The following is a 22198-nucleotide window of genomic DNA, read 5'->3' on the forward strand; positions in this document are numbered from 1 at the left end:
ATATGTTATTGTTTAGTTGTAAAATGTGGGTGTTTTTCCTCTTCTCTGTACAGTTTAAATAGAACTGGAATAATATACTTCTTTAAATATATGATAGAGTTCCTGGTGAGACTGTCTGGACCAGTTACTTTTTTAGGGAATTAGTCCTTTGATAACTTCTATGTAAATTGATTTCTTTTGACTTTATTTCTCACCTGGGATTAGGATTAATAAACTACATTTTTAAGCTAAATTAGTAATTTCATCCAGACTTAAACATTCTCTATATGTGCTTTTTTTTTTTTTTTTTTGAGAATTGGCTCTTCATTTCTTTCCTACTATAAATAATTATGTAAATGTGCTCCTGTGTCCTTGGCACCTGCCCCCATATGGGTCTTTCCACTTAATGGGCTAGCACTGGAAGCAAACTTACTTGGCTATTTATATCCTAACAGAATTTTAAATTAGCTACAGCTGCATTTGAAAAACCTGCTTCCTAAATATATTAAAATTCCTAAGTGTACAATTTGAACTATGACAAACGGTATAGCCATGTAACCACAACCTCAAGTTATAGATCACGTCATCTCCCCAGAATGTTGCCTGTACCACACTGCTGTCATTTTCCCAACCTCCTCCCCAGGCAACCTCTGTTCTGATTTTTATCACTATGGGTTACTTTTGCTTGTTCCATAAGTAGAACTGTACAATGTGTACTGTGTCTGGTTTCTTTCACTCGGTTGGCCTTAGCTTTTAAAGGCAAACTTACTTGCTCAGATTAGTAGTATCCTCTGCACAAATCTAGTCCCTCTAGCAGGGAGGAATTGGTAACACCTACTGAAATATTGATCCTTTGATGGCTACAAGATTCTAGGTTGGGAGTTATTTTCTCTCTATATGGTGAAAATAACATTTCAGGGGTACCTGGGTGGCTCAGTCGGTTAAGCATCCTACTTCAGCTCAGGTCATGATCTCACGGCTCGTGAGTTCGAGCCTTGCGTCGGGCTCTGTGCTGACAGCTCAGAGCCTGGAGCCTGCTTCAGATCCTGTGTGTGTCTTTCTCTCTCTCTGCCTCTACCCTGCTCACACTCTGTCTCTATTTCTCTCAAAAATAAATAAACGTTAAAAAATTTAAAAAAATAAAAGAACATTTCATTGTTTTCAGGTTTCCGCTGTTGGCTGAAGTCAGCTTTTGGTCTATTATTCCTCTGAGGGTAACTTTTTTTCTTGGCTGATTTTTGAGATGTTTGTCTTTTTGTAGATATAAAATCTCCTAAATATATACGTATATACATATATGTATGTATATGTAGATTGCTTTATTTTAATTTGCATTTGTTGGGCTTGCTGAATCCATGCTGCGGTGTCTGGTTATTTGGCACTGATAAAACATCTTGTTCAGATTGCTTCTGCTCTATTTTTCTCTTCCTTTGGGACTCGAAATGAATATGTATATGTACATTTTAGATCCTCTGCTATCTTCTTTTACTTTTGTGTCTTCATGTCACGTTTTAGAAAGTTTCTTCAGCCTCTTCTTCTGGGTCATTAATTTTTTCTTTAGCGGTATCTAATTTGATGTTAAACTCTGCCATTGAGGCTTTTCACTTTCGGTCAGTGGATTTTAACCTCTAGAATTGATTGATTTCTTTCAAATTTGTCCTCTTAATAATTTCCATTTATTCTGTCAGTTTTCGGACTTGAGTTTCTATCTCCTTGAGAAGAAAAGCAATCATTTTATAGTCTACTCTTAGTAGCTGGAGTCCATTTTAGTCTTTCTGTTGTCTGTACTGGTCTTACCTCATGCTGCTTATTCATGTGTCTGTATTTTGTGTTCTGGACACTGTATTTGAAAAGTCATCCTCTGAAAAATGCAAGTAAGTCTAAGGTAACCACTTCCAGAGTATTTGTCAGCTTCTGCCCGGGGGCTTGGAGTCAATACAGGAGGACAAGATTGTTGGGTGAAGTTAATCCGCCTTCAGCAATTGAGACTTCCTGGACATTGTGACATGAGGCCAAGCTGCTGTCCATGTAAGGGCTGGCTTTCTTCTAGCTTTCTCTTGTTCCCAGGAGTTCTGGGCTAACGTGGGAGGTCTGAGGTTTAAATCCTGGCTCTACTGTGACCTAGAAGTGACTCATCTTCATGAAGCTTCAGTTTTATCCCCTTGAATTGAGGTATCTTCTTATCTTACATATGAGAAACTGATGCCCAGACAGGGGAGATCATTCTTACAACATGCTACAATTGGTGAGTAGGATCTATAAAATAGAATCTAGGCTCTACAAGGCTGCTTTTACCTGAGACTTCAATTTTGCAACTTGTGTTTAGGGGTCTATTTCCCCCACACCTTGCTTCTCACGCACATAAAGGAGGCTCCCCAATCCTTATCATACTTCCCATAACAAGGAGGAAGTATCTGACTGAGGCCCAAGGACTGGGACACCAGGAGAAGCTGGTACATGACAAAGGAAAGGAAGGTTGGAGGGCAAGACTGAGCTAGAGAGCTTGTAGGGTCCTAGGGAAAGTGACATAAAAATTGTCCTGCTTGGAGTCAGGTGCTGGCATTGCAAACAAATGAGCTGGTTCTAGCTCATTTCCCATGTTCATTCCCTATTCCCAGCTTCTACTGTTTGTCAGCCCTTTGGCTCTTTTCGGAAGGTTGTTGGTATCAGTTGGGCTGGTTCTGAGCCATGGCTTCTAGCTGTTATAGAAGACCCCTGAGTGTGACTTAATAGGCAGATGGTTGGAAGCTGGGGAATGTTGAAACCAAGGGTATGTACAAGACAACTTGAGGAAAGGGTTGGTATACCTCAATACCAGACAATTTAGGGGCATTATTGCCTTTGTGGGCCAACATTTTTCACAATAGACTTTTCTTATAGAAAATATAAGTCTTGGCAGAAATCTAACTGCCAGGTTTCCTCCTGGCCTTACCACATACTCATTTCAAATACATTTTGGGGTGCCTGGGTGACTCAGATTAAGCGTCAGACTTTGGCTCTGGTCATGATCTTGCGGTTCGTGAGTTTGAGCCCTGCATCAGGCCCTGTGGTGACAGTGTGGAGCCTGCTTGGGATTCTGCCTCTCCCTCTCTCGCTGCCCTTTCCCCACTTGCTGTCTCTCTCTCTCAAAATAAATAAATAAACTTAAAAAGAATTTGGGGGCACCCGGGTGGCTCAGTTGGTTAACCACCCAACCTTGGTTCAGGTCATGATCTCATGATTTGTGGGTTCGAGCCCAGTGTCGGGCTCTGTGCTGACAGCTCAGAGCCTAGAGCCTGCTGAGGATTCTGTCTCTCTCTCTCTCTCTCTCTCTCTGCCCCTTCCCTGTTCACACTCTGTCTGTCTCTGTCTCAAAAATAAACATTTAAAAAGAAAAAAAATACATTTTGCCAAGAAAACACACTTCTTTTAGGTACTTGCCTTAGCACTATTTGCTGTTCCATAAGCCTGCCTGGAGAGGTTCTCATCCTAACTGCTTCGAGCAGCCTTTCTCCTCTAATAGCTTGTTGGGCCACACTGGCCTCCAGTTTCCCTACCTGATTCTGATCACTGTTTTCTTTGTACCTGGAGTCCCTGGCTGAGGGCTGGGTGGATGGGACAGAGTCGTGGAGTTTTGGTAACATCAAGGACTTCCGGGGCAAGAAGTTCAAGAGAGCCCCTAATCCAGCCTGAACTGGGATTACTGCTTAAAGTCTGAGACCATGTGCTGGTCTAGTGGATATTACAGAGCTGTGATATCTTTGGTTTTGTTATTAAGGTGGTACAGGACAAAGACCCTCGATATGTGAGAGCGTAGCCCTGGAAGAAAGCGGAAACCCCCTACTTCTTGCCCATTGAAGAGAAATCTTGTCCAGCAGTGTGGCCCTTCCCGCCAAACTCCTCAGAACCAGCAGGGATGATAGGCACCACCTTTTGGAAGGCAAAACCACAGGAATCTCTGTTGACACGTAACTACCCCTCTATGCTATCCGAGTATAGATTTTCCTTGACTTATGATGGACTTCTGTCCTGAGAAACCCGTTATAAGTTGAAAATGCATTTAATACACCTGAACTACTGAGCATCATAGTTTAGTCTTGCCTACCTTAATTATTTTTAAAATTTTTTTTCAACGTTTTTTATTTATTTTTGGGACAGAGAGAGACAGAGCATGAACGGGGGAGGGGCAGAGAGAGAGAGGGAGACACAGAATCGGAAGCAGGCTCCAGGCTCCGAGCCGTCAGCCCAGAGCCCGACGCGGGGCTCGAACTCACGGACCGCGAGATCGTGACCTGGGCTGAAGTCGGACGCCTCACCGACTGCGCCACCCAGGCGCCCCTTGCCTACCTTAATTATTTTTAGAACGCTCACTCTGGCCTACAGCTGGGCAAAATCCTCGAACACTGTCCATTTTATAATAAAGTGCGGAGTATCTCATTTAGTTGATTGAATACTGGAAGTGAAGAGCAGAAGGGTTGTATGGGTACCGGATAGTTGTAAATGGTTTTTACCCTCGTGATTGTGGGGCTGACTGGGAGCTGTATCTTGCTGCCAGTGCCCAGCATCCTGAGACGGGATCCTACGGCACGTCACTGGCCCAGGAAGAGGCTCGAATTCGAGATTCCAAGTACAGTTTCTACTGAATGCGCGTCACTTCTGCACCATCGTCAAGTCGTAAGGTCAAGAACCGAACCATTCTAAGTTGGGGGATGTCTGTATCCGGAAGGACCGTATGAGCTCCTTATCTGCAGGGTTGAAAGCCCCGCTGAAATGACCCTTTAACTTGTAGGGGAGGGAGTCTGAGGCAGAACAAAGTATTTTGCTTGCGGAACAAAGGGTTAGTCTAGACATGAGAATGTATATCTGTTCAATCTCTTTCTAAACAATATGCGTGTTCCTAATTCTGGCGCGTGAAGTTCTTTGTATCGCTGCCGATGAGAAGTTGGCACCCTAAATCAAGACTCAGTACTGTTTCGTCCTGTGGCTGTATCTGGTCACCGCCCCATCTTCTATAGCAAAGTCCTCATGGCTTTGCTCTTCTCTTCACTGACTTGGCAACATCCTGTGGTTGTGCCTCTCCTCCTAGCTACCCATGTGCCAGGCACTGCGCTAACGGTAGAAGGATGAAGGCTGACCTGGGGAGATACTGAACATGTAACAGTATTAAGTGTCAAGAGGGGGAAGTATAGATGGCTATGGGCATATCCCAGGCAGACTGGACATGTTTTGGAGAAGTTGGGCAGAGTGTCCAGTACTTTGAAGCCCCGGTGCAACAAACCCGTGAAGGAGGTAACGAGGCTTTGCATATGGCGGGGATGGAACTTAGAATAAGAACTCAGAATATGGCCTCTAGTGGAAGGGCTGTAAATCTAGAATTTTTTAGGAAAAGAGGTCTCTGTGTCTGGGAATATGAAGACTGTCATACAAAGAATTAGAGGCAGCTGTTGGCCTCAGGTTTTCTTACCGTGTGGCTTCTTGCTCTCCGATTTGTTTGGTTGAGTCTTCAAGGCTTGAAAAAGGTGTTTCTTAGGTCTTTCCCATCATTTTGACCTCTCTTCAGATGAAAGGTTGGTCTGAATAGTCAGAGGCTCTCAAAGTAGAGTCTCAGGAACTTGTTCGAACTGAAAATTCTCCGGCCCCACCCCAGATTTACCGAATCAAAGTCTGGCAGGGAGGCCTCGCCATCTCTGTGCTAACAAGCCCTCCAAGTGATTCTGGTGAAGTTTGAAGTTCAAGAACCGTGTATCTAGCCCCTGGTTACTAGTGATGGAAGTCTGAGGCAGCTGTCACAGTGAGCAGGTTGAAGGTATTTGTAAGGAAATGACACAAAGAAGGATAGAAGGACTGAGGAAAAATAGACAAAAAGAGGGGCTGATGTTCTAGAACAAGGGATGGCAAACTTTTTCCAAACGGGGCCAGATAATGAACGTTTTATGCCTTGTGAGTCATATCCTATGGTCTGTGTCACAGCTATTCAGGCCTGCCATTATAGTGTGAAAGCAGCCATAGATGATATATCAATAAACAAATGTGACTGTATTCCAGTAAAACTTTATTTACAAAAAGAGGTAGCTGGATTTGGCCCTTGGGCAGTACTCACCTCTATGCTAGCAGAATAATTTACTCAGGCTTTTTATTCTTTATCTCTCTCTCTCTCTCCCCCCCCCTTCCCCCCCCCCCCCGTCTTTCCCTCTCTTTCTTTCTTTTTCTCTCTCTGTCTCTTTATTTCTACAGAATCCCCTTTTCTTAGAACATTGTAAAGCAGGAATTGCTCTGATGGAGGGAGAAGGAGGAGACCCCAGAAGCATACCTGTTCACTTTCCCCTTTTTCTCAAAGTGGGCCCTAATGCTCTTCTTCAGAACACATTTTAATGCCATTTAGCTATAGTGTTCCAGGGTCTGGGTTTGGGGCCTCTTAGGCATTGCCCTTGAATGAGTTGGTAATTCTCCCTGAGCCAACATGTACCTATACCCAAGGCATGGAAGTAGGAGGAGGCAGTGAGGAGCCTGAGATCCGGCCTGGATCTCCTCAGGGTCAAGGAGGGTTTCCTTTATTATTATTTTTATTTATTTATTTATTTATTTATTTATTTATTTATTTATTTATTAAAAAAAATTCTTTTTTAACGTTTATTTATTTTTGAGACAGAGAGAGACAGAGCATGAACAGGGGAGGGGCAGAGAGAGAGGGAAACACAGAATCTGAAACAGGCTCCAGGCTCTGAGCTGTCAGCACAGAGCCCGATGTGGGGCTCGAACTCACGGACCGTGAGATCATGACCTGAGCCGAAGTCGGACGCTTAACCGACCGAGCCACCCAGGCGCCCCGGGGAGGGTTTCCTTTAATGCACTGCGTGGTCTCTCGCTTTCTCTGCAGGTTCCAGCCAGCCTGCTGAGGCCAAGACAAAGACCCAGAGCATGAGTCATCGATTAGGCATGTTCCGTATGCCCTCTGCCCAGATGAGGGGTCAGGGCCTCAGAAACCAGAGAATCCACACCCACCTGATGGAGATGATGCTGCACTTGAAGCAGACCATAGAGAAGAACCTCATGCACCTCACGACCAGGCACCTGCAGCAGGACCTGGTGCTGGAGGAGCAGAGGCACAGTCAGGCCGCCAGCGAGCAGGAAGCCCTCCTGGGCCACTTAATGTACCAGTTGGTCAACCTCCTACAGTCTGGGGCCATGGGTGGCCTAGGGCTCCAACCGTCTTGCCCTTCCCTGGACGTTAGGCGTGATGTCAGAGGCGGGCAGTGGGCCCAGTCCTCCAGGCAGCCTGACTGGCCAGTTCACCAACTGAGTGATCCTGAAGCTACATTTGTCAGTCAGCACCTGTCCAGCCGTGGGATTGACATCTCTGCCTTATACCACTCCAGCTTCCAGGACTACAAGATCTACCAGAGAGACAAATACCACGAGGACAAGAACACCATGGTGAGGATGAGGGCAGGGGGAGACACCTACTCAAGGGCCCCAATCACTAGGGTTGACTGAGTCCTGTGCCAAGTACTGGGCTCTCTTACTCTTCTTAGCTCCGTAAAGTAGACGCTATTGTCGTCTTATAGATAAGGGAATGGGCACAGAAACAAGGTGACATGCCTAATAAAATTAAGAGCTGTGTCTGAGTCCCCTGCCTTCCAGTTCCCCCAGACTCCCACCCCCCCCCCCCCCCCCCTTGCAGCCTTCTTTCCCTGAGTCCATGCTCTTCCCCACTAGGAGTCACTGTGGTCAAAGTGGTAAGCAGACATGCCCTCATGGAACTCAGTCTAGTGATGAATGTAGTCAGCCATTGGGGAAAGGAACATGAATAATAATTCCGAGTGTACGAGGGGTTGCCTTCTTCGGGTGGTCTAAGGTGTCTTAAAGTCTGAATCAGCCAGCCATATGGTGGAGGTGGTGGGAGGGGGGACCTCTAGGTAGGAGGAACTACATGTGTGAAAGCTTCGTGGTGGGAAGGGCTGGGAGTGATAAGGGAAAGGCTAGGTTGGGGGAAATGAGTGCTGTGACGAGGTGTGGATGGGGGCAGGCCATTGTGAGGTGCTGGGATGGTATCCTAAGTGTTAGGGAGCCAACGAGAGACTTCCAGCAAGGGAGGTTCACTATAGCTCTCCAGCCAAAGGATGGAGGACAGTGCTAGTCAAACCTTTTCTGTTTCTAGTTAAGTGATGTGTGGTCAGTGGCCATCTGCTTCTCTGGGGACCAATTGAGCCCAGTATCTCCACTGGACTCTGAGGGACCATATCTCCTCCAATAAGTTGAGGGCCCTCTCATGGAAGCAGAGATGGATATGAGGCAGGTACTGGGTCAGGCAGGTGGGTTCTGCCCATCGCTGTGGTCACGTGGCTAGTAGGTTATTCAATCTTTCTGAGATTCACTCTCTTTAAATCATGTGCTAGGGTCTGCCTCATGATAAGAACTCAACGACTGGTATCTGGTATATAAGTACTATGTGGCTCTGAACGGGAAAACTTGCAAGCTGTAAGATTTTTGGGTCTGTGAAAGTTTTCTAGCACTTGAAGTTGTTAAACATGGATTGAACTGCCTCATGGGGCAGTGAGATTTCCATTTGAAATAACCTAGGATGAGTATTTACTAGAATGTTTAAGGAGGCCCATATAGGGCAGGGCAAATGGACTGATCTCAGATTCCTTCCATCTCCAGGGCTTCATTAACCTTGGACTCAGTGAGAATAAGCTCTGCCTCGATCTGATGACTGAACGGGTAAGCCAAGCCCTGTGCTATGCTGGGACCTGCCGTTGGGCCTAGTCCCACTAGAATGTTTCTTAGCAAGCGGTAGATACAGGAGTTGGACTTAGGAGTTTGGGGAAAGAAGGGAGAAAAGAGCTTCTAGAATAGCACATCTAACCTTCTGGCTTACTGACTGTGTTTGGAGGTGTGCTGTGGATGGGTATATGGTGGGTAGGCTGCCAAGGGAGCCTCTGGCCCTGTAGGGTCATCAGACACTCCCCAGTGATTCTCTATTTGTATAATCTATGACAAGATTGGGCCTCCATTCATTAAGGGGCATGTTTCCCTGTTTGTCTTCTGTCAGGCCCTGTGTTGTAGGGCAAACACCCAGATGTGTCTGAGCCGTGGGATGAGGTGTTGGGCTTCCTTGGGCTGGCTGTCCTCATGCTCTGTTTGTCCACAGTTGAGTCAGAGTGATATGAACTACATTGAGGATGCCTTGCTGCAATATCCTGATTGGAGAGGGCAACCATTGTAAGTAACTTCCAGATCTAAAGTCTCTTGGCCCCTAGACACCTGCTCTCATCCAGGGAAGGACCCAAAGCACCAGATTCTTGGTTGGCTACCTCCCTATTTCTTTGGGTAACAACTTCTATAAAATATCTAGAGCGAAACCTCATCAGGAGCCTGGTGTCATAGAAATAACACTGCCCTATAATTCAAAAGGCTTGATTTCTTGTCTCAACTCTCATACTTCTTGTCTGTGTCGCCTGGGGAGTTGATCGCCTCAGTCAGTAACCTGTAACATGAGGTTGGATACCTTGCTCTTTGGAAAAGACTGTAGTCTAGATCCCGAATGAGGAAGGGCCCCTGGGCCTGGGCACCACAAAGTCTCTCTGGGTTTGTCCACAGCCTGCGAGAAGAGGTGGCCCGGTTCCTGACCTACTACTGCAAGGTACCTGACCAGCTTGATCCAGAAAATGTGAGTCAGTTTCCCACCCTCACTGACCCCTTGGTAGAGGGCTTTATTCTTGGGGGACTCTTTTGTATTTTCTAGAACGAGCAGAGACCCTCAGGGCCAGGGCAGAGGAAAGGCCAATGGATAAGGCCAGTGGATAACCAGATAAAGAGGTTCCTGATACCTGTCCTAGGGGGAGGGAGAGAAAAGGGCTAGACCTTCTTATATGGGGGATGGGTTTTGATTTCTGTCTTCTGTGCATCCTCAGGTAGTTGTTCTAAATGGCTGCTCCTCTGTGTTCTCCACACTGGCCATGGTTCTTTGTGATCCAGGGGGTAAGTTAATGGGCTTTGCTTTCCCTCTGGGAAATAGCAGCACAATGGGCACTGGACCTTAGGGAAGAAGAATATCTTGACCCAAGGCCTTTCCCCTAAAGTACTGGGACTTCTACATTGATCAGAACATCTTCCTACTATTTCTGTAGTAGCGAGAGATTTGGGTCCCCATTTAATATGGAAGGAAAATGTGTGATGGTCCTCAGTGAGTTATGCTTTAGAAATGTGACAGTGGGAGCCAATTCAGTATATTCTTAGCTGGGCTTCTGGACTCAACTCCAATACAGAGAGCCCTGGTAACTGGCTCACAAGATAGATTTCCTATCCTCGTCCACCAAACAAACAAACAAACAAACAAACAAAATACACACACACACACACACACACACACACACACACACACAAACAACCCCTCCCCCCCACCCAAACAAACAAACAAACAAACAAAAAACTAATTAGTTCTAGATCAAACAAGGCTGAGGGATCTGTTCTTGGTCTCCCTCCTAACAACACCCAAACAAGAGTCTCAGATCTTGATGAGCTCTGGCTGCATAGAAGGAAGTTACCAAGATGGCAGTTTCATTCAAAGGCGTGAGTCCTTGGTTTGCTCATCAATGAGGCCAAAGGAATGGGAAGAAAAGAACCCATGGGTTCACCAAGTCTAGGTAACCTGAGCCATGCAGAGAGATGAGCGCCCTCTCTGGGCACAGACCTCAGCCTCTTGTGTTCCTACTGGAGCTGGTAAGACTCAGTGGATGACTAGCATTTCACCTGTTAGCAAGCCTATTTTGGTTTGTAACCTGGATTCTGAGCCATTCATAGCAATATTCTTCCCCTTCTCCTTCTCTAGCAGACCCCCAAAGAAGAAACTTCTCTAGCGTTCCCCAAATAACATTTATAAGAATGCAACTTTTGTAGAGCCTGAGCCCAAAAGCATTAAGCCCCAAGCAGGATGGATTGCCAAACTAACCTTCTCTGTCTATAGTGTTGCTGCTGGTCTAGGGGGCCTGGCGTGTTCTGATGGGGAGACCATGGACTGACGACTTTGTCTCCCTGTGCTTCCAGAGGCCTTTCTGATTCCTGCCCCCTTTTATGGTGGCTTCGCCTTTAGTGCCTGCCTGTATTCGAAAGTTGAGCTGATTCTTGTCCACCTGGACAGTGAGGTCAGAATGGGGACCCTTCCCCCTGCTTAGCCCACCTAGGCAATGGAAGGTCTCTAGGGCATTTGGAAGGTGTAGGGGAACTCTCTTTCCTCCCATATAAGTGACAGTGGGGGGAGATGGAGAAATTAGAGCAAAGAAGGCATGTGGGGCTGTAGCCCTGGGCATGAAGCATTGTTCAGTGTCTGTGGGATGAGGAACTAAGGCTTAGAAGCTTTCTGGTAGGCAGTTCTCAGACAGCGTTTGTCTTCCAGGTCACAGATGCAAATCCCCATCCTTTCCAGCTCACTGTGGACAAGCTGGAGCAAGCTCTACTTGAGGCTAGGCTTACAGTAAGGAGGGACCTCTGTCTTCAGGGTGGGCACTGCTGTCCCTGAGAAGGGTTGAGGACTGAGACCCGGTACAACCTTCTCACCACGGTGGTGTGGGCTCCTTCGGAAGAAGCAGTGTCCCAGGGGCCGTGTCCCCCTGGGAGCCCTGAGCCTTGTCTATGGCAGCCCCCAGAGCTCCTTCTGGGCCTGCATGTTCAAGATCCCACCTAAAGGAGCTGAGATCCCAATGAGGCCTTGGTTGGGTGTCCATAATGGGGTGTCCTGATGTGACCTTTAGCTGAACTTCAGGTAGATGTGTAGGACTTGTGTTCACTCAGTTATGGTTTTTTATATTTTTTTTTAGGGGAAAAAGGTCAGAGGCCTCATTCTAATCAACCCTCAGAATCCTTTGGGAGACGTCTACTCTCGAGACTCACTACAAGAATACCTGGAGTTTGCCAAGAGGTAAGAGTTCCACCCCTCAAGACTACACAAAGTCCCTTAACAATGTTCTGATCACTCACGGTCAAGAAGTCAGAACCAGACAAACTTATTCCAATATTTTTACTGCACAGTATACTTTTCAAAGCTATGTAGAACTCACACTGAAATTGAAGGAAAAGGCGCCCACATACTTCAACCCTACATTTTTGGGCCATTTTGCCTTTTTTCTTTTTTTTTCCTGCCCAGGTACAGACACCTACATAACAATTATGATCTGGTTTTGTTGCTTTTCCAATTCTTGTTGTGTAACCACTCTCTCCCAGCATCCATTTCCCAAACTACTTGGCCTGAGGTGCTGAGAAAGACAGACTTTCAGACCTTGTGGGGTGAAGATGTGTCCCCAGAGAACCCTCATGTCCCATTCCTACAAACATGTTGACATCCACCATCTCTGGAGTTCTGAAATAGCCCTATTGTTTAGGGTACCTAATCTCCCATTTTCTAGAAGAAACACTTATTCAAATTTCATAACTCTAATCCAGACCAATTCATGGCAGAGCAGGAGGACAAGAGGATGAACACTGGAAGTCCGTGGGCTGGAATTTGACAGAACTAGGTTCAAATCCCAGCTCTAGCATCTGCTGATTGAGGAAATGAACTATGTCTCAGAAACTGTTTCTTCATCTGTGAGATGGAGATACCACCACTGCTTCAGAGGGTTGTTGGGAAAATAAACAAGATGATGTGCATTAGCACTGAGCCCACTGAATGCCGCTACTCAATTCGGACCCTGGGTGGGAGCTCCCTGACTACACCAGATATAAAACTCTTTGGGACACCCAGCCCCCCTCGTTGGTCTCTGCTTTACAGTTGAAGGGTTAGATGTTCTCCTGAGTGTCTTTGGGTCCTCTTCCTTCCTACCCCCGAGCCAGGTCTAAAGACCCCTTCTGGTGGCCACCCCCCTTCTACCTTGCCATGCCGCTTGGAAGGGTTGGATGGGCTGCTGGAGCAGTAGGAGTAGCTGATCTGTGTCCAGAGAAGACCATAAAAGAAAATGAGTTGAGATTGGAGAGCGCCTAGACATTCTCCTTCTTTTACCCAACCTGCAGGTACCACCTTCATGTAATTATAGATGAGATTTACATGCTGTCCGTGTTTGATGAATTCATCACATTCCACAGTGTTTTGAGCATGGAAAGGTGAGTTGGCCTCAGCCGTTGGGAATGAGAGCCAGGAGGTTCCTGCTTTTGCAGGGTGAGTTCATGTGCCATAAACTTTACCGGCTATGTGCTAGGAAATGGGCTAAGTGCCACTGGGAGTGTGAAAATGAGCAAAGCGTCATCTTTCCTCTCAAGTGTCTTTAAGTTTATTTATTTTGAGAGAGAGGATGTGAGTGGGGGAGGGGAAGAGAGAGGGAGAGCAAGAATCCCAAGCAGGTTCCACGCTGTCAGCACAGAGCCTGATGTGGAGCTTGAACTCATGAACTGTGAGATCATAACCAGACCTGAAATCCAGAGTTGGATGCTTAATCGACTGAGCCCCTCAGGTGCCCCCCAGAGGTCTTTTTTAAAATGCCATTTTGTACATGAGATAACTTGACAGCATGGTAGAAAGGTTACTGTCAACATAAAGCCCTACAGAAGGTCAGGGAGGAACTTCTTGATAAGCAGTACACAGGGAGAGAATAGAAATAGGGGGAAACTTTTTTAGAAATTTTTATTTTGAGAGAGATTGAGTGAGCACGAGCAGGGGAGGGGCAGAGAGAGAGGGAGAGAGAGAGAATCCCAAGCAGGCTTGGTGCTGATAGCACAGAGCCAAATGCAGGGCTTGATCTCATGAACCATGAGACCATGACTTGAGCTGAAATCAAGAGTTGGATGCTTAACTGTCTGAGCCACCCAGGCGCCCCTAAGGCAAAACTTTCTTAAGGATAGTATATGGCCCTAAGATAGGATCCCAGCAGCCAAAGCAAGGCAAGGGCATGCCCAGCAGAAGGAACAGCTTCACCAAAAATGAGACGATAAGAAATAGGTGAGCACATTTTAGAAACAATGGGTGGCCCATATGTGTGAAGAGCTAACTGCTAAAAAGGTGGCTTTGGACCAGCTACAGGAAGGCCACCAGCCAGGCTGAGGGTCCTGGACTTCGTTCAGTGGGCGCTTGGGGGCTGTCCCATCTAGTTTGCCAGCGATACCTGTTGTTGACTTCCTGGCTTAACTGGGGCAACTGTTTCTTGAACTTTGGGCCCTGTAGGCCTTTTTGTCTAGGAAGGACCTCAAGTCCATTTTCCCCTTCTTACCCGCATTGACCCCAAGTCTTCATTCTTCGCATACTTCTTCATAACCATGATTGTACTGTCTCCTCTCCAGTTTGCCTGACCCCAACAGGACCCATGTGATCTGGGGCACCAGTAAGGTGAGCCCCAGCTTCCTGTCTTTGGGTAGGAAAGGAAAGGGAGCCAGGAGGTGGGCAGACCAGGTATTCCTTCTCCTACTTCTTTTCCTCTAGGATTTCGGCATCTCTGGCTTCCGCTTTGGTGTTCTCTACACCCACAACAGGGAGGTGGCCTCTGCTGTGAGCTCTTTTGGCTACCTCCATGGCATTTCTGGCATTGCCCAGCATAAGTTGTGCCGGCTGCTCCAGGACAGAGGTACTGAGTCCCATCCCGGGCTGGGATCTTGGCTAGACTCCATGGCCATGGGGATTCCTGGGTCTGCTTGGGCCTCTGATGTACGTCTAAAACACTGAGACTCTGTTTGCTGTCTTGGGCTCAGTGGTGGCAGGACAGGAAGTTTTTGAAGAAGGGCAGGATGTGGCTCTGATAGTGTAGTAGGGCAGAGATGGAAGACGGAGCTGCTGGTCTGAAATGTAGATGGGCCTTGTGTCTAACTGTCTGGGAGCTCATGCTCTGCCTGGACAGGGATAGTCAAATTGTACTCTAAGGCTTGAAAGCCCAAAATTCGCCTTTACGTGGAGGTCAGTTTTCCCTCCCCAGTGCCCTGCTTGCTTTAGGCAAAGCTTACAAAGAAATGCCATGACTCCTTGAATATGACTTGACTTCATCATCTAAGGTGGCCAAAGGAGGGCTGCCATTTGGGCAAGTTGGTGTGGCTAGATCTATGGCACCTGGATTTAACTTCCTCCGTGGATCACAAGTGAATACTGGCTTCAGAGGAAACACCCCCCCACCCCCTCTGTCTAATGCCATGGCCCAAACTTAGATAAGGCCCTCTCTCTTTAATTCCCTATAACAGAGCAGATGCCAGGCTGGAGGATTTAAATTAAAAGCTGGTATATAATGTTACAAATGAATGTAATTCAATAATCTGGTTTAGAGACACTGTCTTTCAGCTTTGGCAGGGGGAAAGGGGTAGATAGGAGAAATCCAAGCAGATATCTCTGGTGGATGGTGCCAGGCCCTTTTGATATTTGACAGAAACCAGGTTCCTAGCCCCTCAAACACTAGTTCTCAGCCTTCGACACATGGGAACTGTCTGGGGAGCTTAAATGCTGATATATGGGTGTTCTCCCCCAAGATTCTGATTTAGATGATCTAGAGCTATAACCTGGGCATCAGGACTTTTAAAAGCTCCCCAAGCATATCTAGGTTTCTCAAAGTCTGCTGCGTGAGGCTCTGAGGCAGGAGGTAAGGAGGGCTCTGATTATCTGCTACTTGCCCAGTTGACAATAGGAGCATCAACCTCACTTAGGGGGTACCCTGACTCTTTGTATCAGGGGTGTAAATCCAAATAGAACATCCCTACCAGACTATTGAGAAGCCTGATATCTCTACCCCGGCTCTAGGTAAGTGGTGGGTGTGTTGGGGATAAAGGTCATCAGATATAATACAGAGTCAGTCTTGAATAGGAACAGCTGGCACAAAGCCCAGGTAGGGAGCCTTGGGTAAGGATCCCTCTGGCAGATCTCTGCCACAAGCCCTGTGACAGCGGTCTTTCCCCACCCATCCAGAGTGGATTGACAAAGTATACCTGCCCACCTACCGCTCCCGGCTGCAGATAGCTCACGGATACATGACCAAGAAGTTGGAGGCATTAGGGATCCCTTTTCTCAACCGTGGCTCTGGCCTCTACATCTGGATGAACTTGAAAATGGTGAGCTCTGGGATGAGGCCCAGTGCCGTTGGGCAGACCTACCGGATGGGTCCTGGGCTCAGCTCTGTCCTTCTGCCTGCCCTAGTACCTGGATCCGTGCACCTTTGAGGAAGAGCTGCTCCTGCATCGCCGCTTCCTGGACAACAAGCTGATATTGTCCCGTGGCAGGACCTACATGTGCAAGGAGCCCGGCTGGTTCCGTATCACCTTTGCGGATAAGCCCCTCCTGCTAAAACAAGGTGAATGGTCCTGACCTCCAAATCCTGGCATCCTTCAAAGATGCCTCACCAACTCCTCTGTCGCCCGATTCCTGAATCTTCCTGTTTTTTGGCCTTTAGCAGCCGATAGCGCTAGCCCTCCTATACCATCTGTTCCATTTTCCGTTTTTTTTTTTTTTTTAAGTCTATTTTGAGAGAGACAGCGCGAGTGGGGGAGAGGCAGAGAGGGAAAGAGCGAGAATCCCAAGCAGGCTCTGCACTGTCAGCACAGCAGAGCCTGACTTGGGGCTCGAACTCATGAAACCTTGAGATCATGACCTGAGCCAAACCAAGAGTTGGATGCTTAACCATCTGAGACACCCAGGTGCACCCCACTTTCCTATCTCCTATTTCCCAAGCTCCTTTGCAAACAGGAACAGATAGGCACTTGAAGGACACTGCGCCCTTTGGGTATCTGTTCTGTGCATGCATTGAGCAGGGCATTGGGACTATCAGCTAATCAGAAGCGGTGCACTGCCCTTGTGCAGCCGTGGTTTGGTAGGTGAGACAGACGGAGGACCATGGAGGTCCGTGTACATTATACTGTGGTGTTTCAGATTCTCCTCTGAAGGTTATAGAGAACATGACCTTTATTTCACCAACTTTTTTATTGCATCTCTCCACATACCAGACACTCTTCTACCTGCTGGGAATAGGACTGTTAACGAGAGAACGTTTATGTTACAGAAACATTTTTAGAGCATGGACTGAGCCAAAGGACACTAGAGGCAGATAGAAACCCTGATGAGGACAAAGCTATAAGCCAGGTTACAGGATCGGAGATATGAAGGTGTCTGGCAGGCAGATGCCGTGATAACGAAGCTTAGCAAGAGACCCTGGGGAGGCGGCAGGTAGACTGGGAAATCTGTCCCAAAGAAGGGAGGATTGAACTTCAGCATCCCTGAACGAGGGGCTCTGTGGTGGTCTGCCATGATCTAGGGATGTCTGGAACCCACCCGCAAACCCACTAAATCTTCATTTCTCTGTCCCCATTTGGACCCTCTAGCCATGCACCGGTTCTATCAGGTGCTCTCGGAGCGGAAGCAGGATCTGATCATGAAGCAACTGGAGAATGCACAGAGAGAGTAAGTGGGCTGCCGCCAGTCACATGCTCAGGGCATCCCTGACCATCAGCGTCTGGTCCAGAAGGCTGAGGGTTTTGGCCTGATGCTGTGACGGAGCCAACAAGGGGCTCTTCCAGGAATGGGCTCATCTGACCCAATCATCAATTTTCTCAAGCTGAGCATCTGTCGTTTTGGAAGCGTTGCACCTTTTTAGTCTTTGCTAGCCATTGTGTGCCTATGTGTAATGCTTTTATAGAGTTTGGGGTGGGAGCTTTCGGGGTCCCTATTTTGATGGTTTTACTTTTGTATTTAGTATCTAATAAATTTAATCTTCTCTTAAACTCTAGGCCTATTTTATTTCTTTACATTCTTTTGTATCATCTTTGGGGGCTTTTTTTTTTTTTTTTTTTTTTTGGTCCTTTTTAAATTCTAAGGCAGGTTATATGTGAAGAATACTGCATGGGGAAGGTCAGAAAGGAGGAGAAAAAGCGATCTCTAATTGACAGAGCACGTTCTAGCTGTCAGGATCCTATGAGACACTGCATCCCATGAGATCAGGCCCCCCTTACACCTGAGTGGGTAAGTGCAGGGTGGGGGTATAATACCAGACGTCCCTTCTTCCAAATAGGAGTTTTTTCCATTTGCGCCCTGTTCAAGAGGCTTTTAAAATGAATCTCTGGCGATGAGCCTGGGATCTCCCAGTTTCATATCGAGTGTTTTCAGCTGTTGGAATCACATCATCTGGGAGTTTCTCTGTAAAGCTCTTGGATATCTGCACTCTAGTTGGGGGATTGATGCTGTGAAACCGGCACAGCAAGGGCTACCACATTTTGTAGAGGACAGAAGAGCTTTTAGCACCAATTGATAGCTTTGGTCAGTCATTTGGGTTTGTGATCATCCTCCCTCTCTGAGGTCCAGAGTTGGTGGTTCTTGTTCTTCAATGACAATCTTTCTTCTCCTTCTTCTTCTTCTTCTTCTTCTTCTTCTTCTTCTTCTTCTTCTTCTTCTTCTTTTTCTAATCATCAAAAAGTAGCATGCCAACAAATCCTGATTCTTCAGTTTATTTTTTTTAACCCCGGAAACTTTTTTTTTTTAAGAGAAATTGAGTAATAAGGTAACTGACAAGGGGGAGTTCACTGTATGAATGAGGGAGCTCACAGGACCAGAGAGAAGATGAAGATCAGAACCACAAGTGCTCTCGGGATCTCTGTAAGGGACCTAATAGCGAGTCTCATCAGCACACTGTGCTAGGGCAAAAGGGGTGGTGACTTCCGTGGAAGGGGTAGACTATTTCTGTCTTCATTTCCACTCAAGATTTGAATGGTTAAAGGGAGAGAATTTAATATCTCCCTATCTATGAGCATGGAGTCTCCTTCCATTTATTTAGGTCTTTAATTTCTCTCAGCAAGGTCTTTGTGGCTTTCAGTGTATGCATTTTGTTTTACACACGTTTTAAGTTTAACACTATCCTATGCTTTTCATGTTCTGTTAAATGTATTGTTAACTTCATTTTCTAATCGTTGCTAGTACAAAACAACAGATGTTTGTATCTTGTATCAGGAGCTTTGAAGGCTCTGAAGTTTTACCCTACTTATAAATGAACAGGTGTTATGGATGCTGGCAGAAGGCATGAGAATCCAGGGTCAGAGATAAAGGACAGCTTATTGCTCAAAGAAGTAGCAGGAATCAGAGTAGCTGGTTTTGGCTCCCAAGTCCTGATTCCTATAGGGCAAATTGAAGAGTATCAACTGATGCTTGCACGTGCAGTGTGGTATATTGCAGAAGAGGAAACCCAAGCTTAAGGAATATGATTCTTTTATGGTTAGCAGTAAGCCTGCCTGAATTTTGGCCCCAAGGGAGACATTATCCCTATTATATTGAGTAATAAACCCACCCTTTGCTCCAGAGGCAAATACTATTGCTATCATTCAGGGCTGTTCACTCTACACGTGTGTGTGTGTGTGTGTGTGTGTGTGTGTGTGTGTGTGTGTGTATGTGTGTATCTCCTTGAAGATAGCCTAGAACAAAGACAGTCAGTGCTCCTTTTTATAAGACAGGCAGAAACATGAGATACCCAGAAAGAATCCTCTTGTGACATTGCTAAATTCATTTATTAGCCCTAGCAGTGTCGGGTGAGGGATTTTTTTGAATTTTCAGTGTATACAATCATGTTGACTGTGAATAAAGATGATTTTCCTTCTTCTTTTCCAATATTTCTAATTTTTCTGTTCTAATTGCATTGCCTGGAACCTCCAGTGCAATGTTAACTAAAGGTAGTGAAGGAGGACATTCTTGTTCTCAATCTTAGGAGGACCTACGTCACTCTCTCTCTCTCTCTCTTTTTACTTTCTTTTTTTAACGTTCATCCATTTTTGAGAGCGAGAGAGAGACAGACAGACAGACAGACAGAATATGAAGCTGGCTCCAGGCTCTGAGCTGTCAGCACAGAGCCCAACACAGGGCTCAAACTCACGAACTGGGAGATCATGACCTGAGCCGAAGTCGGACGCCCAACTGACTGAGCCGCCCAGGCGCCCCACTCTTAGTCTTAAGTACAAAATCACTGTAAGTATTTTTATACTGCCCTTTCCCAGATAAGAGTTCCTTTGATTCTTAGTTTGCTGAGAGTTTTTCCATGAATGAGGGTTCAATTTTTGTCATGTTTTATACCTCTCGAGAAGATACAATTCTTTTAATTATTAATGTGGCAAACTACATTAAATTTTTTAAATGATGGGGTGCCTGGGTGGCTCAGTCGGTTAAGTGTCCGACTTTGGCTCAGGTCATGATCTTGTGGTTTGTGAGTTCGAGCCCCATGTCAGGCTCTGTGCTGACGGCTAAGAGCCTGGAGCCTGCTTTGGATTCTGTGTCTCCCTCTCTCTCTCTGCCCCTCCCCTGCCCATGCTCTGTCTCTCTCTCTTTCTCAAAAATAAATAAACATTAAAAAAAATTTTGGGGGGCTGCCTGGGTGGCTCAGTCGGTTAAGCGTCCGACTTCGGCTCAGGTCATGATCTCACGGTCCGTGGGTTCGAGCCCTGCGTCAGGCTCTGTGCTGACAGCTCAGAGCCTGGAGCCTGCTTTGGATTCTGTGTCTCCCTCTCTCTCTGCTCCTCCCCTGCTCATACTCTGTCTCTGTCTCAAAAATAAATAAAAACATTAAAGAAAAAAATTTAAAAAAATTTGTTTTAAATATTAAGCCAAGGTCCTATTCCTGCAATAAGGCCCACACAGTCATAATGCATCCTCAATTTATATATTGTTGGATTTGGTTCAGTATTAAGAATTTTGCATCTATTTTCGTGAGGAATATTGTGCTATAATTTTCTTTTTAGTATTGCATTGTTGGTTTTGGTATCAGAGTAATACTGACCTCTTAAATGTTTTTGGAAGTGTTCCTTATTTTTCTGAAAGGAAAATTTCCACATTTTGGCTATTGTGAATAATGCTGCTGCAAACACGGGCGTACAAATATCTCTTCAAGAATCTGCTTTCAATTCTTTTGAAAACATACCCAGAAGTGGAATTACTGGGCCAAATTTACTTCTATTTTTAATTTTTTGAGGAATCTCCGTATTGTCCACAGTGGCTATACCATTTTACACTCCCACCCAAAGTGCGCAAGCGTTCCAATTTCTCCTTGCCAACATTTGTTTTTTGGTTTTTGGATAATTGCCATCTTTTCCCGATTTTACTTTTAACCTTTTGTCTTTTTATTTAACGTGTCTCTTGCAATTACCGTATGCTTGAACCTTGCTGCTTTGTCCAGTCTGATGATCTTTTAATTGGTCCTTAGTGATAACATTTTAATGTGATTATTGATATGGTTGGATTTCAGTCAGCTATCTTGCTGTTTTCTATTGTGCCATATGCTCTTTGTTCATTTTTTCCTTCCTGCCTGTCTTCTTTCAGATTAATCAAGCATTATTTAGGATTATTTTTTATTACCTTTTTTTGGCTTCTTGGTGATAGCTTTTGATTTAAAACAAATTGTTTGGTATAGAGCAATGCTCTCAGTGAGAAGTTCACAGTTCTTATCATGGTTGGTTTACAAGGACTCATGACCCGAGCCCTGCCTCTATCTCCAACCTTTCACCCAAACCCTGCAAGCTCCAGCCATGTTAGATTTCTTCCCGTTTATTAATGTTCCACCTCGACCCTGACCTTCAAGGCCCTATCAAACACTTCCATCTGCTTCCACCATTGCACCCTCTCACTATCTAGCTAGGACTTATCCTTCAGAACTCAGCCATCACTTCCTAAGTGTTCATAGCAATTTTATGCGTGTGTAGGGCTTCCTATGTGGGGCCAGTGCATGTGCTGGGGTTGGCAGTGAATCTCCCTGCTGCATGCTTCCATGGCACTGGGTAACCTCGTTCTTAATAGTCGTCATATTTGTATGTCTGCCTTCCCAATCAACCACGCAGGCCCACTGTTAGTTTTGCTCATCACTGTACTCCAGTACTTTGCAGAGATCTGGCACAAAACAGGCATTCAGTAAGAGTACTTATCAGAATTAAATAGAATATGACTTAAATGGGGAGAACTGGCTTGTTTTACAGAACATAACACAGAGGACCAACAAAGTCAGGAGAACCGCTTAAGGTCACAAGGGTAGTGGCAAGGCCAAAGAGAAGACCAGAAGTGGAGTGGGCAGAAGACAGCTCAGTCTTTCCAGCCATACTTGTGTTGAGTTAGCCTGCCGATTTCATGAGAAAGATTTTTCCTACTCAAGGCTCTGCGCAGGCTGAGGCCTAGGTAGCTTCACTCACTGCCCAAGCACCGGAACGTCTAGGGTCCACGGCGGAGTTCAACAAATATTCCATGAAACGCCCGTAAAATAAACAAAACTCTCACAGGGAAGGATGTTTTGAGGATGGCCTCACCTTAACCTGGAAAGGCTGTTCCATGGGT

At 46.1% G+C, this 22198-nt stretch overlaps 1 protein-coding gene across 1 annotated transcript; it reads left to right on the forward strand.

Annotated features, from left to right (window-relative positions):
* The first annotated feature begins 6870 nt into the window (after nt 1-6870).
* Nucleotides 6871-17515, forward strand: ACCSL (1-aminocyclopropane-1-carboxylate synthase homolog (inactive) like). Its single transcript, XM_042906145.1, has 14 exons — nt 6871-7392; nt 8620-8679; nt 9110-9180; nt 9559-9628; nt 9873-9939; nt 11005-11102; nt 11354-11431; nt 11775-11875; nt 12964-13053; nt 14224-14269; nt 14363-14504; nt 15824-15966; nt 16052-16205; nt 17230-17515. The coding sequence occupies exons 1-14, from the start codon at nt 6877-6879 to the stop codon at nt 17310-17312; spliced, it is 1719 nt and encodes a 572-aa protein (XP_042762079.1). The 5' UTR covers nt 6871-6876; the 3' UTR covers nt 17313-17515.
* Nucleotides 17516-22198: the final 4683 nt, after the last annotated feature.

The sequence above is a fragment of the Panthera leo genome, chromosome D1 (assembly GCF_018350215.1).
Source record: "Panthera leo isolate Ple1 chromosome D1, P.leo_Ple1_pat1.1, whole genome shotgun sequence".
Taxonomy (NCBI): domain Eukaryota; kingdom Metazoa; phylum Chordata; class Mammalia; order Carnivora; family Felidae; genus Panthera; species Panthera leo.

Bases quoted from the DNA above. Each gene is read 5' to 3' on its own strand.
- ACCSL (XM_042906145.1), top strand. From the start codon at position 6,877: ATGAGTCATCGATTAGGCATGTTCCGTATGCCCTCTGCCCAGATGAGG. The intron at 7,393-8,619 runs GTGAGGATGAGG...TTCCATCTCCAG, and splicing joins ACGAGGACAAGAACACCATG to GGCTTCATTAACCTTGGACT. The intron at 9,181-9,558 runs GTAAGTAACTTC...GTTTGTCCACAG, and splicing joins GATTGGAGAGGGCAACCATT to CCTGCGAGAAGAGGTGGCCC.